The 23096-nt window shown below is 43.1% G+C and overlaps 1 protein-coding gene across 1 annotated transcript; it reads right to left on the minus strand.

Moving 5' to 3' along the window:
• Window positions 1-1514: 1514 nt before the first annotated feature.
• Window positions 1515-14870, minus strand: LOC123191364 (phosphoglycerate mutase-like protein 1). The gene is made up of 10 exons (XM_044604134.1): window positions 14811-14870; window positions 14615-14722; window positions 13083-13162; window positions 12616-12781; window positions 12249-12323; window positions 12071-12159; window positions 11429-11548; window positions 11003-11047; window positions 10836-10922; window positions 1515-1848 (listed from the first exon to the last, which is right to left on the minus strand). The coding sequence occupies exons 1-10, from the start codon at window positions 14868-14870 to the stop codon at window positions 1515-1517; spliced, it is 1164 nt and encodes a 387-aa protein (XP_044460069.1).
• Window positions 14871-23096: the final 8226 nt, after the last annotated feature.

Consider the following 23096-nt stretch of genomic DNA (forward strand, 5'->3'; position numbering starts at 1 on the left):
AAAAATTCCGGAAAAATTATATAAAAAATCAGCGTTCTAGAAGATTCCCGGCACCCGAAGGAGAGCTAGAGGGGAGCCAGGGGTAGCCCAGGCGGCCTGCCCGCGCGGCCCACCCCCTGGCCGCGCCGGGGGGGGGGCGCCTGGGCCCCCCAGACCTCCGCTGATGCCCCCCTTTGGCCTATATTTATATCGCGTTGCAGAAACCCTGATTCCAGACCCCTTTTCTCCAGACGCAATTCCGATCTCCGCCGCCATCGCCATCAAGCTTTGGGGGACCAGAATTCCTGTGCCGGCACCCTGCCGGGACGGGGAAGTGCCCCCGGATTCATCTCCATCGACGTTGCTTCCTCCCTCCATGATGCGGGAGTAGTTCCTCCTCGGGGCTGAGGTTTCTACCAGTAGCTATGTGGTCAATTCTCTCTCCCATGATGTGATCTTCGTTGTGATCATAGGCTATGTTAATCTAGGGTCATCCCATGATATTTCCCCTTCCTCTATGTATTGGATTGATGTACTCACTTGTCTTTATCTAGTATAATTCCCGAGACCAAGGTGACAGCGGTCTATTGGACATGGATTAGAAAAATATTTTCATGAGTGATTTCCTCTCTTGTGTGTCGATTGAAGATTGAGAGTCTCTTGGTGCTTGTCTTTGACTATCCTTTAGATATGTTGTGGTGATTGTGGGACTCTCTTTGGATGGCCGCGGTGACATTGGGAAATCCTTAGATGAGAACTACGAACTTTGAGGTGTGCTTTTGTAGCCCTACATAATTCTCGTCCTCTCTTGACCACGAAGGAATGACCTCCGGGTGTGTCCCCTTTACATGTTTTATGGGAAATATCATGTGATTCGATTATGTTAATGTTGTTGGGAGTTGCCACTAGTGAAAGTATGATCCCTAGGCCTTGTTTCCACCATTGCAATACCATTTGTGCTCACGTTTACCACTTGTTTGCTTGCTGCACTTTTTATTACAAATTTATATTACTTTGTTTTGCCATCCATATCACTTGCCATTTAACATCTCTTCGCCGAACTAGTGCACCTATACATCTAACAAGTGTATTAGGTGTGTTGGGGACACAAGAGACTTCTTGTATCTTAGTTGCAGGGTTGCTTGAGAGAGACCATCTTCAACCTCTACTTCCCTGAGTTCAATAAACCTTAGGTCATCCACTTGAGGGAAATTGCTGCTGTCCTACAAACCTCTGCGCTTGGAGGCCCAACATAGTCTACAAGAGTAGAAGCGCGTGTAGACATCACCAACCCCACCACCTCCCCGTTTGGACTCGTCGCCACCACCACCACATCGGACCTATGGCATCGTCGCTTAGGACATCCCGGTCGTGACTCTATGTCACATTTATCTTCAGAATTTGCTATTCCATGTAATAAAAGCACTCAAGTGTGTCATGCATGCCAACTTGGCAAGCATGTGCGTTTACCTTTTTCTAGATCATCAACAGTTTGTGTAGCTCCGTTCCAATTACTTCATTGTGATTTATGGACCTCACCTGTTGCTAGTAATTCTTGTTTCAAATATTACCTTGTCATTGTTGATGACTTCTCTCATTTTATGTGGACGTTTCCCCTTCGCCGGAAATCCGACACATGTGATATTCTCATCAACTTTGTTGCATACGCACGCACACAATTCAACCTCCCCGTCATATCCTTCCAAACCGATAATGGAACCGAGTTCGTTAACTCTACCTTCATCGAGTTCCTTGCACGCAACGGTGTACACCTCCGCATGTCCTGCCCATACACCTCCCCTCAAAACGGCAAGGCCGAACGAGCACTTCGCACTCTCAATGACATTACCCGCACCTTGCTGTTCCAAGCTTATATGCCCCCTGCGTACTGGGCCAAGGCCCTTGCAGTCGCAACCTTCTTGCTTAACCGTCGTCCAAGCCAAGCCTTGGACTTCCAGATTCCGTATACCCTCCTCTACCAAAAACACCCCTCCTTTTCCGACCTCCGTGTCTTCGGGTGCCTATGCTACCCTAACCAGTCCGCCACGGCACCTCATAAACTCGCCCCTCGCTCCACCACATGCGTCTTTCTTGGGTACCCTGCATCGCATCGTGGCTATCGGTGCCTGGACTTAACGACACGCCGCATCATCATCTCGCGACATGTCGTTTTTGACGAACACACCTTTCCTTTCGCCACCACCCGAACCACTCAGTCTCCGGACGATCTCGATTTTCTTCTCGACTTGGTCGCCACGCAGCCTGCTCCCGCGGTCGTCGTGCCTCCCGCAGGCTGGCCCAACATGGCACCGGCCTCCTCGGCCCAGCCCGCCATGCATGGCTCGGGGCCTTCCACCCCGACGCCGAGCACCACAGCACCCGCCTCACCCGCGCCGCTCTCGCCTGCGTCACCACCCCCGTCCCCTTCCCCACCACCACCACCACCCCTCCCTCCTACTCGTCGCTCTCGCGACAGCACCGCCTCCACCACCAACACTCACACCATGCTCACTCGCGCCAAGCGTGGAATTTTTCAGCCCATTGACAAACTTAATCTATCGGCTGAACACTCCTCTCTCTCTCCTATTCCCAAAACATATTGCTCTGCTCTCCAGGATCCTCTTTGGCATGCTGCCATGACTGAGGAGTATGATGCCATCCTTCAGAACCGCACTTGGACTCTTGTTCCTCGACCGGTTGGTTCTAACATTGTTTCAGGGAAGTGGATCTTCAAGCACAAGTTTGGTGCTGACGGTGCTCTCGCTCGGTACAAGGCCCGGTGGGTGGTCCGTGGATTCTCGCAGCAGCCTCGCATTCACTACGACGAGACCTTCAGTCCCGTCGTCAAGCCGGCCACGATCCGCGTTGTGCTCAGCATCGTCGTCTCCCATGCTTGGCCGGTTCATTAGCTGGACGTCAAGAATGCCTTTCTCCATGGCGATCTCGACGAGGTGGTCCACTGTGAGCAGCCACCCGACTTCATCGACCCTACACGTCCTCACCATGTCTGCCTGCTCCACAAGTCCCTCTATGGACTCAAGCAGGCGCCCCGCGCATGGTACCAGCGGTTCGCTCATCACGCTCATCGACTGGGCTTTGTGGCTTCTCAGAGCGACGTATCTCTGTTCGTGCTCCGGCGCGGCTCTGAGATGGCCTACCTGCTCCTCTACGTGGACGACATCATCCTCACAGCATCCAGCGCCGCGCTTCTCCAGCACATCACGGACCAGCTTCACCAGGAGTTCTCCATGACCAATCTCGGGGACCTGACTTACTTCCTCGGGATCTCGATCTCTCGATCTTCTTCCGGGATGCTTCTCTCGCAGCGGCAGTATGCCATCGATCTTCTTCACCACGCTGGCATGATGGACTGCAACCCGTGTGTCACGCCTATTGACACCTGTTGCAAGCTCCGCCGACGAGGGTCCCCTCGTCACCGACGCCACGGAGTACAGGAGCTTTGCCGGGGCTCTTCAGTACCTGACGTTCACTCGCCCCGACATTGCGCATGCTCTTCAGCAAGCGTGCCTCTACATGCATGCTCCCCGGGAACCTCATCTCAACCTCGTCAAGCGGATTCTTCGCTATGTTCGTGGCACCCTCGACCTCGGCCTACAGCTCCACTCCACTCCGGCCGCCTCGCTGACTGCATATTCTGACGCGGATTGGGCCGGCTGCCCCGACACCCGACGATCTACCTCTGGCTACTGTGTCTACCTCGGTGATAACCTGGTGTCTTGGTCCTCCAAATGCCAGGCCACGGTGTCTCGCTCCAGTGCCGAGGCCGAGTATCGAGCCGTGGCCCATGTCGTGGCTGAGTGTTGCTGGCTCCGCCAACTTCTCCTCGAGCTTCATCGTCCTCTTCCATCCGCCACCGTTGTCTTCTGTGATAAAGTCAGTGCTGTTTACATGGCATGTAACCCAGTCCAGCATCGCCGCACGAAGCACATCGAGATCGACATCCACTTCATCCGCAAGAAGGTGTCTCTCGGTCAGATTCGGGTTCTTCATGTGCCATCCTCACAGTAGTTTGCCGATATCATGATGAAGGGCTTACCGACTCAGCTCTTCTTGGACTTTCGGTACAGTTTATGCGTTCGACCGACGCACAAACTGCGGGGGGATGTTAACGTATAACTTTGTATAGCTAATCTCGCGTATTCCGTTTGCATACGGTTGTACATATACGCGCATAGGGTTTATTTCTTGGTCTCCAAGACTTGCAACTCTGCTATAAATATATGAGCCGATCGCCCCTTGAGAGGCGTCTTCCCTCAAACTGTTTCACGTTTATAGGGGTCTAGAGAGTTACCACTTTGTGGTTCGCGTTGTCGATGATGACGATGCTTGTAGCAGCAGCAACATTGTTCAACTGGAGCGTGTTTTTTTTTCAAAACCGAGAATTACCCTCGGCCTTTGCATCACAATGATGCACACAGCCATTTTTTATTAATTATTCACCAGAGTCTAACAAAATTAATACAAGGATTAACCCGAAGGCCCCTTTTTGGCGAACAAAGTCGTTACACCTACACCAATACAGATGTGCCTTGTCCGCATAACAGACACAATCTAATCCAGAGGTGTTAATACTATCTGGTCTAGGCGTCCTATAACATGCCATGCACTCAGGCTGAAGGATCCGCCACCGCCATCTTCCGCCATCCCATCTTCAGCTGGAGTGTGTAAATTGCAAGAGCTTCTGATAAGCTGCCTTGAAAATGTTAGGTCTAGGGAGGAAGCACAGAGAATCAAATTGGCTGAGAAACAAAACCTTGAAGAGTTTGTTCGTACCATATTGCTTGCCGTTCTACTACTATTCTGTTTTACATTCCTTGCTTTGGTTAGTGTATTGTTGCTCAGAGAGCTGCTTATGTAGAAAATTGATGTACCCATCCCTGGTCTCATGTCTCAACTGGTCTCAAAGTGTTGACCTTGTTCGTTTCGCAGAGAACGTGGAAGTACTAGCTAGCAGGCAGGTAGATCAATCATCAGTGAGGTGGAGGCGGTGTAGGCAGAGGCCGCATCGAGTGATTGTGTTTGTTGTGATGAACAAGTTTCTTTGCAGTATGGAATGACATTTGATAATCAGCTTTTTTTTACAATACTAGGTGACCTGTTGCATCATGGCACAAATTTACCGACTATGACCAAAACTTGCATGCTTACTGGAACAATATATGTTTTTTCTACTCCCGGGTGAACAACACATTGAAAAAGATACTATGAAACAAAATCCAAAAATTCTGAAACGGCTCCCGGCACCCCCTTATCACCCTCTCCAATCCCACTAAGTTCCGTGCCGAGGCCTGACGAAAATCATACCATTTGCAGCACCTGCCAGCTTTGTTAGCCATTTCACCGTTCTAACAATGATGCTGGTAGACGCGTACTGCCTGGCCTCTCTTCAAAAGCATGTTAGGACGGTCACTGACTCACTGCTCTATGATGCTGTGTGACATGTGAAGGAGCCTCATCCTCCATGGATGGTGTGTTCTGCAGTATTTCAGAGTATTAGAGCATCTCTAGCGGACCCTTTATATCGCGCCGAACTGCAAAATAACCGCCAATTTACAGTTTTGTGTGAAAAAAGGTGGCCTGAACAGACACCATAAACGCCCCTGACCCTTCAATTTTTTTGAGGGGCGCGATAAATTGCCCCCCCCCCTCCCGGCACCTCGACCCATGAAAACACAGGTCCACCCCCCTCCCCGCTGGTGCCCTGTATCATGGAAAAACAGTTGGCGGGAGGGACACGTCAGCCCGCGTGCGTTCCCCTCCCCTGTTCCGCAGCCACCCGCCGCCGTCGCCGCCCGCCCGCCGCCTTCAATTCCGGCTATATCCACCGGCGGAAACACACCGGCGGGCCGCTGCAGACCCGGGCCCACTGCGCCCCTTTGCTGGCGCCCCGGATCCCCCGCGTCCAGCCGCCCCCGGGTCGCAGTTGCCCCGGATCGACCGCAGCCGAGTCGCCGCGCGCCCTGGATCCGCCGGTGAGTCCTTTTTACCCCTTCAAGTTAGATTTAGCGGGCGATTTTCGTTCATGCTAGCTCCTTTGCGATTTGTAGATGGATTTGATCCCTTGCGAGGAATTTTTTCTCGAGGATTCGTCCTCGGCCGACGACTGGGACATAAGACGCTGCTCGAGAACAATCGGCAGCAGATGGTGGTGGTGGTCCTCTTCTTGAAGGAGCTCGAGGATAGGAACAGAAAGAGACGACAAGGATCGACCGTCGGCCGTCTTTGCATCCCTAGCAACCGCCATTAGACATACCTGGAAATTGAAGACCGAAACAACAACCACCAGCTTCAGCACGATCTCATTAAGCACAATTGGCAAAGGCATGGGCAGTAACAAAACCTGCCATTATTACAATCATTTAATTTAATCATGTGTGATTTGTATCAGTGTTGTATTCGGAACCATTCTTGTATTGAACTATAAGTTTAATTCTTAGATTTAAATAATTATTGTAATTTGGAAGATTGTTGTATTGTACTATTCAGATTTTAATTTATAATGATTTCATATTTCTATGTAATATGACACATAGGTGTCAAATTGAGAAAAAACCACGTTTTCTGCTGCACTTATACTCACTTTAAAGTTTCGCGCGATAAGGGGTTGCTAGAGATGCTCTTACCCTGATTGGCCATGGTGAGACCGGACACCCATGTTTTTCAGATGGCACTGGTGAAACTGAACATGGTGACACTACTTTGCAATTTGCTCTATCTCATAAAAACCAATTGCTTTCTTTCTCCTTTCTCTCTCTCTCTCTCACAACCTCTCTCTCCTGGCATTTCTCCCCTCACTCCCTTCAAAGCCCCTCCCCTCCTCCCTGACAGCCTCTCTCATTTTCAAACACCGGAAAGTGACAGGTGCATGGAGAATCTACTTGTAGTCAACAGTTCCCTAGTTGGTAAAGTTGTATTTTCACATTCATTTACTATTCACCTAGCCTGCTAATCTAAATTGTGGTGCATGACCCTACACATATCCCAACAAGATGGGTACTGACTGGACGGTGGATAGCCAGGTGTCGGGACACCCGGGTGTTGAAAAGCCGGTCTCATTCTAAAGTTTTGCAACATCAAACATGATCAAATGTTTTAGGTGCATGCAAATGAACAAATAACATTCGAGGAGCTCTCAACAAAAACAAAATCACAACTCAATGTTTTGTGCACTGCATTACACGCGATATTCTTCACCGTACAAGGAGGGATACATGAATATATGAGATTTTCCTTATATGGAACTTGCAAGACCATGCTACAACAACACCTTGGAGAAGTAGTATTCAGCTGGAAAACCTCTCATCGGAGATGGGGTCTTATTCAAGAGGATATTGCAATGAAACAGTCTATACCAATGATCACATCCGGACCAAGACGATTCACTGATTCGTTTCTTACAACAATATCCCTCACAGATTTGTTGCCTTCCGCTGCAGCTTTATACAAATAAATAAATAAATGCAGACACCATGGACAAGAGCTCTCTGCATCTTCATTACAACATTTTGAACAATTTAGAGATTCTTGTATCAGATGCATGTCCAGAGATGAATACACATAAAAAATACATGTCCCCAATCCGAGGGAGGGGGTAGGACAGGAGTCCGAGATGGTGAGGCGAAGAGCAGAGAGACCCTAGTCCTACCTCTGTTGTTGTATTGCGTGGGCGCTCCATGAAGAGCGATGTTTCTCGGACTGTATGTCTCTCAACTTGGTGTTAGAGAGAAGTGGGTGGAGAGGACCTTACTCTAGTTTTTTTAAAACTAGGCAAAAGATTTGCCATTTTCATTGATTAAGGGAGAAGGTTTAGAGTTCAGGCCAAAGGCCAAAGGCCAAAACATCACTCTCGCGGCACCCTAGGGTTTTCCTGGAGTCGATTCTTGCTTGCCTCTAGGAAGCCCCTAACTTGCCTTATATACCTGGTCAAGTTAGGGTTACAGGCCTCAGGCTAGCCTATGCTCGGATGGCTCTACCGGTGGTGCCGAACCCCATCTCGTCCCTTGAGTTTCCTCAAAAAGAAAATCTCGTCCCTTGGGCTTACTCAGAGTGTGTCATCCCGAAGCCTCTAGGTCCTAGTTGTCAGTATCCAAGATTCTCGTCATAGAGAGGGTTGACATGAGAGTGGGATGTGTGTGTGTGTGTGGGGGGGGGGGGGGGGTCGGTGATACAATTTCTTCATTTCAATTATGATATAGTATAGTAGTATACCCAAAGTATACCTCTCTAAAATAGAACTTTAGTGCTACCCTTCTGACAGTGAGATACAAGGGAGGGGAGCACCCATGAGATCCTATGCAAGTCACGCCTATTGCATGCGTAATCAACTGACGACGTGTCAATACCGAAGGTAGCATACTGTTCACATACAAAACTGTACAACTATATATGGACTCTTGTTAACATCGATACAAATAGGCACATAGGCCATTGCTAACACATAGTCATGCATGCCAACCAATCAAAACACATATACATGTTTATATGGATCTTCTAAAAAGCAAATAATATGGATCGATCCATTATTGACTTCAGGTGATCTCCAAATCCACTTCTTCTTGTGTTCCTTTATATATAATCTTCTAGCTTCACTTGCGCTTTGGGCACTTTAAAGGCCATCCCAATATTGTTACAAACTATTCTTCCCTTCCAAAAGAAAAACTAGTGAAACCATAGTTTAATGAAAATTAGCGTCAATCAATTGAAGTTGTTCGTAATATGTCTTGTATGGAAATTAGCACTTGGATTTACAAAATAAAATTAAACTAGAACTGATTGTGCAATAAATGAATAAATTAGACATATGATATAAAATAGGTAAATCCATTATTTAGAAAGAGATAGGTATCGACAAGCATGGGTTGCTTCTCATTATGGAAAAACATGAAATGGTAATTATTTCCGACAAGAATAGGTTTTAATGGTATAACGTCCCTCCTTTCTGGTTTATTGGGCTCATCTCATTTTCTTGGTTTTTCCATTTTATAGGTCTTATTTTCACCTCTTTCCACCACATGTTCACCTTCCGAGGCACACTAAATTGATGCATGCAAGGACTAAAAGAAAATTGACCAATGCATGTAACCATCCTACTCATTTAGTGGCCATCCATGCATGCACTGTAGGTAATGCAAATGAAAGTTTGAGTAACTACGAGATATATTCCTCCACTCATCTTCTACCTTGGTTGATAAGATTTCAGATTTAAGCCATATAAACCGGAAAGGAGGGAGTATAACAAAACATTTTGATAGAAATAAAGTGGAGACGAGTGAAAGCATTCATGAACTGGTTTCCATCGATGACCAATGATAGTTGGATTTAATTCTTGATGGAAAGTAGTCCAAGACATTTAAAGTAAGTGTCATACTGAAGGGTTCTTTTTTGGTGCCTAAATACCTTTAAATTACGAATGACTAAATCATGACATAGTTGAGGGAGAATTAGCCATGTGAATAGATATAAAATTTGAATGATATAATGAGCACACTATTTAAACAACATGCTTAATTCTAGATGTATCTGGGTATTATGTTTTTAATGTATCCATAACTAGTAAAACAATTCAATACTAAAATTGCATGCCTTCAATGATGTGACATATGGAGGGAAGAAAACACGGGATTATAAGAGTCATCTACATTTATAGTTATTAAGAAAATGATATAAATATTGGTGGAAGAATAGACATTGAGTACTAAGAACGATTTAATGAGGAAAACCTAGATACTATGATGACTGCTATGATTTTAATGGTGAATCTAGACATATCTGAGATCTTTACCAACAGTAATACATCAAATGCATTAGAAAAATACAATCAAATCATCAACACATAGTCATTTTTTCTACAATATTTCCTATATTTTAAGTGTATTAAAGCTAATATATGAGTGAAGTAATCGGATAATATTAGGCAGGACGGGCAAAGTTGTCGAGAGACAAAAACTAGGACTCCGCTTATTAAGCAATAGATGGCACCATATGATGATTCAATCAAACTTTCTATTGTGGGTTATTCATATACAAACTTCTACTCCTTCCGATCCATATTACTTGTCGCTCAAACGGATGTATCGTCTAGACCTATTTCAATGCTAGATACATGTGTTTGAGTGACAAGTAATATGTATCATAGGGAGTATTTTATCTGGTCAAGTATTTTATTCATCATGTCCTTTTCCTATAATACTATTATTTACAATTTTATACAAGCATGTTAGTTGGTCATAATTATGCACGAAAGACATTTTAAATTCAAAAACAACAATATAATAACATATAGTGAAAATGCCTTGTTCACAGTGCTTGTTTTTTTTTAAAACAACAACAATAAACCCAAGGTCCACATTACGATGACCACTATCCGCACCGTGATCCTAGCGCATTATATAATCAAAGTATCACGAACCTAAAAATATAAAAGCTACAAAGAAAATATGAGAAGGAATAGGAGTAAAAAATGTATCAACGTGATGTCCTCGGATAAAAAGAAGGTTTCATGTATAATTTGGGTATGTGTCTAGACAACAAATGGGATAACAGTCATAGCGAATTGTGCCAATCACACTCCAGAGTCACAGATGGTAAATCCTATCCATAGGTTTCCCTTATCTTTGCATCAATTTCAGTCGTTCAATTCAAACTTATTTGCCAGCCATAAGTGGGGTTCGATTTAAGAATCAAAGAAAATCATGCGGTCAACAGTCTTAGTTATTTTGTAGCTTCTTAAAAATCATGGTTAAGGGGGAAGTTCCATCCCATATATGTATGGTTTTAGGTAGAAATGAGGCACCTTGAGGAGACCGCCTTGAATGCAGGTGGGTGCTCTAGCTCACTTCTTGTTCACGACATCACTAGGCAGATCAAGTCCGGACGGTATCTTCCCATAGAAATTGCATGTATGGGTTTCTGATCCAAGCTTACTGCAACATTGCAAAGAAAATCCATGCTATGAAATATCCATCATCTGTACTGTAATCATTGAAGCAAAACAAGAGCTAACCTTATGTCGACCAACACCATGGAGCGAAGCTCACAATTAGCAAAGCTGTATATAACCAGATCAAAGTTAGCAACATGCACCCCACCCCCCACCCCTCTCAAAAGGAAAAGTGAGCGACATGCACTTGTGATGATACAATCAACCATGGTCTAAACATTTTAGGATCTAGCACAAGAATATTCATACTGAGATTGCAAGACAAAATTTCTCTGGAGAATTAGCTCTTTCTAGTCATGTTATCCCAAGCTGAAGAATACAATACTTCTTTCCATGTACATATAGAAAAACTAGTCCAATTTTCTTGTACTTGTGGGGTTTAAAGTTGTTGCATGTATATAATGCAAATATTGTGCTCTCACAACAGCACAAGATTGCAGATATGGTGGGTTGATTATATGAAAATTATCAAGGGAAACAAGTACTTACCGCTTGCGCAGATCCTCTGCTATGGCTGGATGACACTCTTTACCATACATGTTTAAAGTGAAATCCAAGAAACTACTGTGGGTGACAATAGCTATGTCTTTTTCTTCTCTTGTCCATAACCTACGATCACATCCAGAGATCAGTTTTAATAAGACTACCAAAATAATTTACATGTAGAGTCAATGTGTCATCTAAGGTTTGTCTTTCTCAATACATGCTACCCATGAGTCTCTAACACTAGGACTTTCTAGTGTCAAATAGTTACTTAGTGATAACTCACTAGTATATGAGAAACAAGAAATCCGAGGTAGCATTGTGTGGGACGGAGGGTATTATCCAAGGCAGTGCACAAACCTTTGCCATTAGTTCTAGCTTTTCTATAAAACATGCAACTAGGTTTTGTGTTGACACACACAAAGTAACTTATATGTCAATACATGTGTAAAGGCAAATAGCCTTATTCGTGGGAAACATGGGAACAAATTGTTTTAAAGGACATGGGAAAATTACCAAAAGTGATATAGGACGTGAACGTGAGTACTATTGAGGTACTTGGGTTTCATTTTCATATGAAGATCAATAGAATTTTATTTTCAAGGAACTAAAGAAAATAAATTAATCAGTCATAACAAGGAAAATTACCAGTCAATAAACTTCATGCCCCTAGCAGCAATAGATTCAATTGTTTCTCTGACTTCTGGTTCCCAAAGAACATCTTCATCATTCTCTATCTGTAAAGAACACAAGAACACATATATTAAACACCATCAGACACTGTTGCATGGACTGTTCTTGTGAACTAGCAATATTAGGTACTTGCCAAGGAAAAATCAATGGCAGGAAAGAGAGTACGGTATTTTGTTATGCTGCTCCTCCTGTCACAGGGATGAACACCCTGCATTTTCAATCAAATTTAAAATGAAATATTAGAATATTTGTTGATAGCGCATTACTGATGCGGGAGAAGAAAAGGTAAATAGAGGCGTCAATTTCTCAAGCGACGGTAGTTGACTTAGAAGAGAACAAACTAAGCGGAATAAGGTATTCTAGTAACTACAAAAAAGCCCATTCTATTTAATATCTAAGGGAGGTCAATGTAAACAAGGAACTCAATGTTGACAACACTATATAGATATGTAAAAAATGGTTGCTCATGTTTTAATTGTATTTCTTCATGAGAGAAATACCAAGCGCTCCCTGCATGCCTCAACTGCAAGAAACGGTGGGCAGTTCAAACTTGAAATCGCCTTATGTCCACTGTGTCCAGCACCTTCTACCATTAATAATGGTGATGCATTTACTTCATCCATATAGCTCCCATGACCAAAGACCCCCACTGCAGTTTGCATAGTCCTGTGAGATTAGTTCAAAGAAATATTGTGAGGCTCATTGAGAAAAAACATACTACTGTAATGCACCATCATATTATATCGTACCTCAACATAGGAGTTCTCATAATAATGTATACTAGATAAGCATGATTAAGGGTGTAAAAGAAGAGCTCAAACTAAATTTCGCTTTTACTAGATTATGTGCACATGGGTCATGTAAGACATGTCGCAATGATTGCACACAACAATGATATTCATTAGTGTACAAAACCCAACCTATAAAGTTTAGAACAATAATATCAAAGGGTCAAGGAAAACTATACCTCAGTAGAGGGGAAACAATGACCAGCTCAATCTTTTTGTCTAGTCCACATTTTGTCACATGTTCTCGTAGGCAATCAACCTACAAGTGCATGTAAATTAACATCTATGCAATTGGGAATGCTAAATGAAAAAAAATGATATTTCAATCAACTTCATGTGTATAAAGACTTCAAAATGACCTTTTCAAATGGGCTCACGACCATAAATGAATCAACTACATGAATCTCAATGTCATCCAAAAAGACGGTGTCATTGCGTTTTGATGCAACTAGGATTATGACTAACTTGATGCTATCCCACACCTTTCTGCGAAAATGTTTTGCAATATAATTCAATGAGATTTGGTTGTATGGAACATAAATATTTGGAGTAATAATACGAGAACTAAAAAATAAAATACATATAACTTACTGTGTTTAGTTATTTTATACTTGTAAAAGATTTATTAAATATAAATAACATGATATAATGGAAATTCTCATGCATGTTTGCATGTTGAAGTGGACTTTGTCCTATGCATGATTGCATGCCGAGGTGATGCTATTTCCATGCATGTTCCATGATAAGGTGTCATGCTCGCATGTTGAGATAAATGGGTTAGTGGGGGCAATCCATTTAGGTATAGAAGATATACTGAGAATACATATAACTTATTGTGTTTGATTATTTTATTTTATAAAATATTTATTACCAGTAGATAGCATAATAGTGTGAAATTTTGCATGCACATTTGCATGTCGAAGTGGTTTTTTCCTATGCATGGGTGCATGTTGAGGTGGACCTATTCCCATGCATATTGCATGATGGGGATGTGTGCTTGCCTGGTAATAGAATATTTAGAAATAGAACATATCATTTGCCCGAGGTTCATGCTAACACATGATAATTCATTTCTGTTAAGGTGGCAATAAGAACCATGTGAAGTTGTGAACTACCAACTCGCAACAACAACGTATGATTTTGCATGAAGATTACATTAGTAAAGAAATAGTATTCTCCAGGATGTCAGCAATAGAAGCTTGACACAACAAAGATAATGAACATTGCCATAACACTACTAATCCCTGCCACCATTTGCATTTGACTGGAGATGTCACAATCTAAATAAAGGTTGAACATCATAAGTGAGGACCTGTTAGTATGTGAAGTGAATGAATCTTGAACCCAACACTTAAATTGCAGAACAAATGTCTTCTACCACTAGAGCATCATGATTTGATGCTACTTTTAGACATTTTTATATTAACAATCTTAATGTCGGATAACATTGTACCGCTGATGGCTTGATACCCTGAGCAGAACACATGATAGTGACATACAAGCTACCATCCAATCCTATGGTGGTGAAAGATAACAGAAAAAGCATTTGTGCTTCCATTTGTAATGCTCTTGTCAACATCACTATGGCATTGTTGCCTTAAATAGTTGACAAAAGCACCACCTTGGTTGCCCACAACATAATGTGTACCTTTGTTATTAGATATGAGAACACATGGTAATTAACTAACAGAAAAGAAACAAGGGATTTTACTTGGCTCCAGCCCAAAGGGGTAATGTGAGCATCAAGCAGCGCAGGCGACATGTAGGCACTATGATCCTTTTCGCCTTCCACATTATGAATACCTTGAGCATGCCTCACCTGCACACGTTTGCTACAGTTAATCAGATGGGACATTCTTTACATGTTTCATACAAGTTGGTTGCCTAAAATTGAGGAGGTGTAGTACCAGGTATATGTTTTTGCAACGGTGCTGAGGATACATAGCAGTGCGAGCAGAGGCCTCCATTTCTGCCCAACAGAAATCAACAATCATATATTGTTATCCAAAGAGTAGTTAGACAGATAACAACAATGGAAATAGATAGTTGCATCATTGCGAGATGGAGTTGGACAGGTTCTTAACTTTCCCATCAATACTTAATTCTTTACTAAAAGACGCACATCTGATTCAGCAAAATGGAATAGTTGTATTGAAAACTCACTTTGAAAAGTCTTATGACAAATTCAAATGGCCTTTTATTTAGCAAACATAAGAATGAAGGGCTTCTCTGATAAATGGGTTATGTGGGTTGATTAATTTCCTAGTGATATAGTGTGGCCACGAAAGGGAACGGGTATGTTGGGCATTGCTTCCAAACAAAAAAGGAGTCTGTTAGGATGATCCATTTTCTCTAATAGTTTTTAATATTGATGTTGATATGTTGGCCATACTGATTGAGTGTGCTAAACAATACGACCAAGTTGCATGAATAGTGCCACATCTAATTGAGGAGGGTCTCTCAATTCTGCCATATGCAAGGATACGATTCTGCTTATGGAATATGACACGGAAAAGGCTAAAAAACTTAAATTCTTGCTCTCAGCATTCGGTCAGATGTTGGGTCTCAAAATTAATTTTCGAAAAAGAGAATTGTTCTGTTTCGAAGAAGCTAAAAGGCAGCTGCACAATATGCTCGAGTTGTTGGGTTGCGAGCAATGTTACTTACCAATTAAGTACTTGGGAATTTCGAACCCATTATTGGACCTTTCAAATGCGTAGTGGAAATATGTCTAGGATCGATTGGAGAAATGCCTAAGTAGTTGGAAAGGCAAGTTGCTTTGTGCCATGGGGGGGGGGGGGCTTTTTTGATCAACTCAGTACTCACCAATATGCTATCATTTTGCAACTACCAAAGTGTGTTCTACAAAGCCTGGATTACTTTAAGTCCAATTTTGTCTCTGAAAGTGACATTGAAAAGAACAAGTATAGGCTGGCTAAATGGAACGTGTTTTGCCAACCTAAATATTAGGGGTCTTGGCATACATCATAACCAGGTAAAAAACAATGCCCTGATTGGTAAATGTCTATATAAGCTTCCAGCTGAGAAAAGCGTCTGAAAATCTCTTGCACAATAAGTATCTAGGCCCAAAAAACGTGTCCCAGGCATACTCGAAACTCGGGGACTCACATTTTTTTACAGGTCTGATGGCCACAAAGAAACACCTTTTCCACTTTGGATCATTCACAATTGGAGAGGCTCATAGCTTGTGAGAGGATAAGTTATTGGGAGACACATGCTTCTATCCAAAGACAATATACATCCTTATATCTCATAGTTCGTGATAAGAATGATACACTTGCACAAGTTTCAAGCACCTCCCCCCCTAGTGTATCTTTCAGGCAAGATTTGTTCGGTCCCCAACTTGTGTCATGGTAGGACCATCTAGCCACTTAGATTCCATTCAACTGATGTAAGTTTGAGACAAATTCCACTGAAACTTGATGTAGAGTGGGTTTCATGGTAGACTCATATACTGTGACACACACTTTGAGGTGTCAGTAGACAATGATTAAAATAATATGGAAGTCGGAGATACCATTCAAAGTTAGAAAAAATATGTCGTATATTCATTAAGGCATGGTCCTGACAATGCACAACCTTGCTCGCTGCAATTGGCAAGGAATCAAGAAGTGTAGTTTTGTCATATTGATGGGATAATTAAACACCTTTTCTTTCATTGCTCTTTTGCATGTGCTACATGGTCAATCATGCAAGTAGCATCAAACGTATATGCGGTGTTTCCAATATGTATGATCGCTTGCTAGATGCTATTCCATGCAAGTTTAGTATGCTTATTAGGGTGAGAGTGTATGTCTTATTGTTGTCGCTTTAGTTGTGTAGAAATGAAATGATTTTTTAAAGTAAAAGTTCATTTCAATTGTAGATTATCTACCAGTGTACACATTGGCACCGTTTGTGGTCTACACTACAATGACAAGAGCATCGATCGTTGTTTACAACAGTGTGTACGTGATCAAAACAAGCGACAACAGATGGTTTTACCCCCACATGGGTGGCATCATAGTCTACAGATAGGTCATTCTCCCCCCCTCGCGTGATGCATGGTTTCAACATTTTATAATTTTCTTCTGTCGATGTTTATTTGGCACTAGTAGAGAAATGGCTAGCCTCAACTTTAGCTGGTGGCACGCTAATTTGAACCAATCCAACACTATTTTTTTCAAATAGTGGCGGTGTTGGCATATTGGTACGCCATCGTTATGGGCTTATTGCTGGTGTTGTATTTTTTTTCACGTCGTATATGTTTCATGATTTTTTTCCAGTGGGCTGCACATTATTATGGTGTGGCCTATTAGGCCAACGCCAGCACTAGTCCACTATCTACCCCCTTATTAAAAAAACTAACTCATTCTGATCCGATTCACCCATATCTTTTTCACCCCACCTTTCGACCAACGTTGCCGCCGCCACTCCCGGCCTCGCCGCTCGCCACCACCGGACCTGCAGGTTAGATCCCTTCCCCTCGCACATCTTCTCTCCCCCTCCGGGCCTCATCGCTTGTCTCCGCTCGCTTCCGCCGTATTATAATTCGATTGGAATCCATGAAAGTTCGTGTAGAATTAGATTAGTAGTAGTATAATTTGATTTTGTACTTAGGGTTGAAACCATGGACGTCCATGAACCAATTTTGTACTTAGGGTTGAATTTTGATTGGTAGAATTAGATTAGTAGTAGTATAATTTGATTTGGTACTTAAGATTGAATCCATGGACGTCCATGAACCAATTTTGTACTCAGATTAGTTGTAGTATAATTTGATTATGTACTTAGTGTTTAATCCGATTATACTTAGTATAATTTGATTTATTAGTATAGAAACCGATTTTGTACTTAGGGTTGAATTTTTTGTTGTGTTGTATATGTTTTAGTGTAGAATTGGATGCTAGTCTTTTGTGTTGATTTAGTAGTAGAATCCGATGAATTAATGCTTTTTTGATGAATGCTTTTGTAGAATGTCACCACCATCACCACTATGCCAACTTTGCAAGTCAACACAAAATCATCGTTTTAGTGTAGAATTTTAGTAGTGTAAGTTCTTTTAGTGTAGAATCCATAATTGGTAGAAATTTAGTAGTGTATAGAATCCATGGAATGATTATGTGTACAATCCGATTTTTTGATAGTGAATTTAGTGTACAAATTTAGTAGTCTACTTAGCCATTAATTATCTTCACTAATAGGAAAATGGTGTCATCACCACCATGTCGATTGTGCAAGTCAAGGTTCGCCAGCAGCCTTGCAACTCGCATGTTGTTGGGAATCTAATTCCAGCCGAGTTTTGTTCCTGCAGCGTTAACAAATTATATAAACCTTCTAACAATTATTTATTTTGATTTTATTGCTATTATCATTATGCATTATGTGTGTTTTTTCTTACGTAGATCGTCCCATGCAATGTGAGGCTGGAATTCAATGAGCTGACGGGAGACACTGTGATCTTCGAGGCTCCTGGGGACCCTACACTTTGGAGGTCCAAAAGGGACGAAAGATGTCCTAGACAAGAGGAGATGGTTTTTTTCTTACATTCATCGTCCACATGTGTCTCACTAGGGGTGAATTGACCAGTTTCTCCTTCAGAGGACGAAGCCCTAGGCTGGCTGTTATCTATCTTAACATGGATGAAGATAATGAGGACCCACTTGATGAAGCCCTCTATGCCCAAAGAATGAGGAGGAGATGGGCAACCTCTGGTGCATACTTCCGCCACGTGATGCCTATATATGTCGGGGTGCCATTCATGACCCGTCTGACAAGGACGAATGTTACCCGCCATGTCATGGTATGTTATTTAGTGTAGTAATTTGATGATATGCTTAGTGTGGTAATTTGATGATATGCTCATTGTAGAAATTCCATGATATGCTTATATTAGTGTAGAATCAGATGATATGTTTAGTGTAGAATCCGATGATATGCTTGGTGCAGAATCCGATGATATATGTGAATTGAAGTGTATGCTTTTTTTATAATTATGCATGACTTGCTCATTTATCACAATGTAGGGAAATTTGTATGATATGCTTGTGAGAGTATGTGCGAGGCTACATAATTGATATGTTTTTTCTTCAAAAACTGCCTAGGAGGCTATCTGTCAGTTGTGGCTCTGTCCCCAAGGGGATCTGTCCCCACCTGTGCGTAGGAAGTGGACATGTACGGTCGCACTATCTTAAGCTCGGTGGGGTGGACAACTTTCTTGTTAGCAAGGATCTCCATGTTGGACAGACCGTCTTAATCACTATCAGGAACACATTGCGCGATGACTTAAGGATGATGATGATAATCAACCTCATTTAAAATTATGTGTGTGGCTGGGCCATCGATGCTACTTAGTCTCTTAAGTAAATTGCTTATTAACTATTAGTTCGCCATGAGATGTATGCATGCATGTTTGACCATGCCTACCTAGCTAGTGTTTTGTGAGATTGCCAGTTATTAACTGGTATTGTTCTATATAATTACTTGTTTTTTCCATCAGTTAAATTATTGTTGTTCTACTGTGTATTGTTTCATATGTGCCGCTTCACTGTGGATGCAAAATGTTATATCCTGGGGACAAAAAATTGCCAGCACAAAATGTTGGTGACATGCAAATTACATTATACGTCCCTATGCGAGAAATTATAGTGATGGCGTCAGCCACATGGCATGCCATCAACATGTCAAATACTGATGACGTGAGCTCCAGCGTCACCACTATTTTTTAACAATGACACCATATTAGTGGTGTTTGGCTCCCACGCCAGCAAGGCATTTTTTGCCATGCCATAGTTAGGCATTTCTGCACCAGTGTGAGGTTGACCGTGTGCATCCTAGTCATGCAGAGGCGGATGTTTACTCATTTTTCTCAATATCCTAACAATGTTACATTATAAACTAATAAATGTGCCCTTTATTGAAAAAAGGAGTGGTCCTGTACAGGTGCTGGTTCCAGGCTGCGAAATAATAGTATGGTAATAACAATTGTTGATGATTCTCCCTTGGTTAGAAACCATATATATATATCTGTGTGTGTATGTGCTGATTTTTTTGATAGAGAAAAATATATTAATATCAAGACGACATCAATTACGCACGGTCTAGCTATAAGTGGTAGTGTTCTGGTATCAATTACGAAAATAATTCCAATAAGATCGAGGGAAAGAAGTGGTGATTTATCTAGGTGGAGCAGTTCTCTATGGATTCAGCCTTATACCGCTTCGCCCTGTTTTGATATTTTTCCTCTCACATCTCTAGTTTTTTCCACCGTTATCCCCTAAAGACCGCCTCAACTGCCCTACATCTTATTGGCTTCCCAAATAAAATCTTTGGTAAGGCAACAAGTGTTGACTCGGTCAGCAGATAAAGTCCATTTTTGCTAGGAAATAATATGAACTTAGTGAAATATTTGTAGGCCCCCCCCTGGGTAAATGTATGTTAAACTTAGAAACATGAACCTCTTATGAAGGAAAAAAGAATAGGCGGGTTCGGATGCAAGGTATATCTAGAGTTTTCTGTTGATACTATGCATAGACACCCCATTTGGTTTTAGCATCAAACCATCATGAGAACTGTAAAGAGTCTCCTCCCTCCTTCCCCAAGCTCACATCGCTCTTGAGGGAGGCGGAACCCTTGTGCCACTATCCCGCCCCTACCTCCTCCCTCACTGTCGTCAAAGGACGTCAGGGGGCTAAGCCTGTTCGGCAGACAGCGGCGGGGGTAGGGTGGGGGTGCTTGTTCGCGCATCACTCTCGGGACATACTCACGGAGAGGGAGGCTCCTCCATTGTGTGATCTAGTTAGCATCTTGCCAGCAGCTCCTTTGGCACCATCTCTAGCAAGATGGTGTTTCCGGTGCCCGCCTCTGCGGTTGGATCAGCGTGCGTGTGTGCTTCGGCCTCCAACCCCCAGCTGGTAGTGGAGCAATCGGGTGGCCGACAATGCTCCTCTCTTAGTTTGTGTTACTCGGCTATTGGCTGCTCTTTCATTCGCATGTATGTTTGGCATGGTGGGGTCATCCTTGCTCGGGGTGGCCTCGGGCCATTGGTGTGACTATGGTAGGGCAACATATCTGACTTGTTGTCTTATTGGCGGTGGGGTAGTGGCGCCGACATGGTGCTGGGCACATCCAACGTGGTGGGGGTCTGCGATCGGCTTCCCTAATTTAGTCGGCCGCATGTCTGTGAGGAGGCCGGTTGTTCCGGGTAAAGGTCGTGGGTGTTATTCTTCCTCTTTGGGGGCCGTTGTGGAGCTCTCCGATAGTGTCCACCCATGGTACGTCTTTGGCACTATGGAAAACGACGTTGATGGATCAATTTTGTAGGTGGGACTCAAGTCGGATTGAGACATTTGTATTTGCCGATGAGCAGTACCGCCTTGAGGGGTAGGGGTTGTAGGGGAAAACAACCTTTTCGAGTTACGAGGAGTCCTATCGAGCTACTCAATTAGAAAAAGAAAAGTAAAATCAATAATCTACCGACCTAGTGCAGTGCCTATGAAGATTATCGAATGTAGACTAGATAGGTATATGACTCATTTAGGCTTTTTTTAGACTTTTCTTCTTCAAAACAAGAAACTACGGACCTAGCACAATGCCTATGAAGAAGTTAGTGTAGACTAGATAGGAATATGACTCTTTAGGCGATAGCTTTTAGAAGGTCAACAAACATTTACTTTTGATTGTTTACAAAGACCCAAATTGAGCTACTTACGATGAAGGGGGCAGAGAGACTATGCTATTACCATGCTGAAAGCCTAAGGCCATGTTGCAGAGTCAAGCAACGGCATTGCTCCCGTGTGCCTTCCCTCCTTGGGACATCGTCTTGAAGAATTGGTCCCCTTCGGTCATATTATCCTAAAGCCAGACATGCACTGCATCATAGTTGGCGGGTGCTCGACTAGTGATGCAAGTGGTTGGTGTTGCGACTCATGCGGCAATGATGATGTTTATAAGAGATGGGGTCATGACAAGTTCTACTTTGTCACCCGCCTGTCGCTTCCCTGGGTTCGTCTTTGCGTCTGCTTGTTGTGTGGTTGTGAAGGGGGAGCTGCAAGTGAATCACAATGAAGACTCTTGGTTGGTCATCTGTGGTGAAGTAAGAGTTACTTGATCAGGGAGAAGTGACTATGGTGTCAGTTACTAGCAACCTGGAAGGAGTTTCTCTCTTCAATGATATGTGGGTCTTTGCGGGTAGCCAGGTCGGTTGGGTGCCACGTGTTTTGTTGGCGTGATGTACCGGATTCTCCTGATTTTCTGCTAATTAATTGGATAATTATCTTCTTCTTAATTAGCGAATAGAGCAAAAGCGTCTTCTTAATATGCCCTTGTATGCTATTATCTCTTTGAACTGTTAAAACGTCTTACATTTAATTACAGAAGAGGTAGTAAATAAGTAGATAGGTACTCGCGTACGGAAAGGCAAAGCAAATAAATAAGGAGATAAGATCACGAGAAGGACGCGTAAAGAAATTCCTACTCCCACTTATATGGAAATAATAAAAATACATACGCAGTTCAAAGAAATTCCTATTGTTTCACGCAAAGTGAAGGGAGTAGGGAAGCGCTCCGTAGGAAGAAGACAATTGATCCTTCCATTCTTGCAACCTTCCAGGGAGAGGAGAGGGAGCCATTCCATTTGGTAGAGAAGGTTAGGAGGAGAAGGAGGGTGGACCGCGGCCGTACCTGAGGGAGGAGGACGAGGAGGAGGAGCAGCGAAGCGGTAGCGATGGAGGCAGGCGGAGGCAAAAATAGAGGGAGTATGTGTGGGGCATCGCGTAGCTTGTATTTATCTATACTCGCCGAGGTAGGTGCCTGCCCGTCTAGGCTTGCGGCTCCACCTCTTCTGCCCCATGATCGATCGTTCTCCGTGTCGAGTACTCAATGCGGGATGAAGACGACGGGCACGCGCGCGTCCGCATCCTTCGCTTCGCATCAATCAATTCCTCGTGGTATACCCGCTTGAGTCTTCCATTGTGCCGTTCAAACAAAAAGATTTTTTTTATTTTTAAGAGAAATGGTTTGAATTGTTTACCACATGTGTCACATGGTAACAAAAAGTTACTCCACTGCGTTCGTCAATTCGCCACTGATCTTCCTGTACGGTTGGGCAGCAGGCCGAACGCTGACAGGCGAGGACGACTGCCCAACCGCCGACCGAATCTCTTTTCTCTGATCTCCTTCCTTCTTTCTTCCTC

Source organism: Triticum aestivum, chromosome 2A (genome assembly GCF_018294505.1).
Source record: "Triticum aestivum cultivar Chinese Spring chromosome 2A, IWGSC CS RefSeq v2.1, whole genome shotgun sequence".
In the NCBI taxonomy this organism is placed as follows: Eukaryota; Viridiplantae; Streptophyta; class Magnoliopsida; order Poales; family Poaceae; genus Triticum; species Triticum aestivum.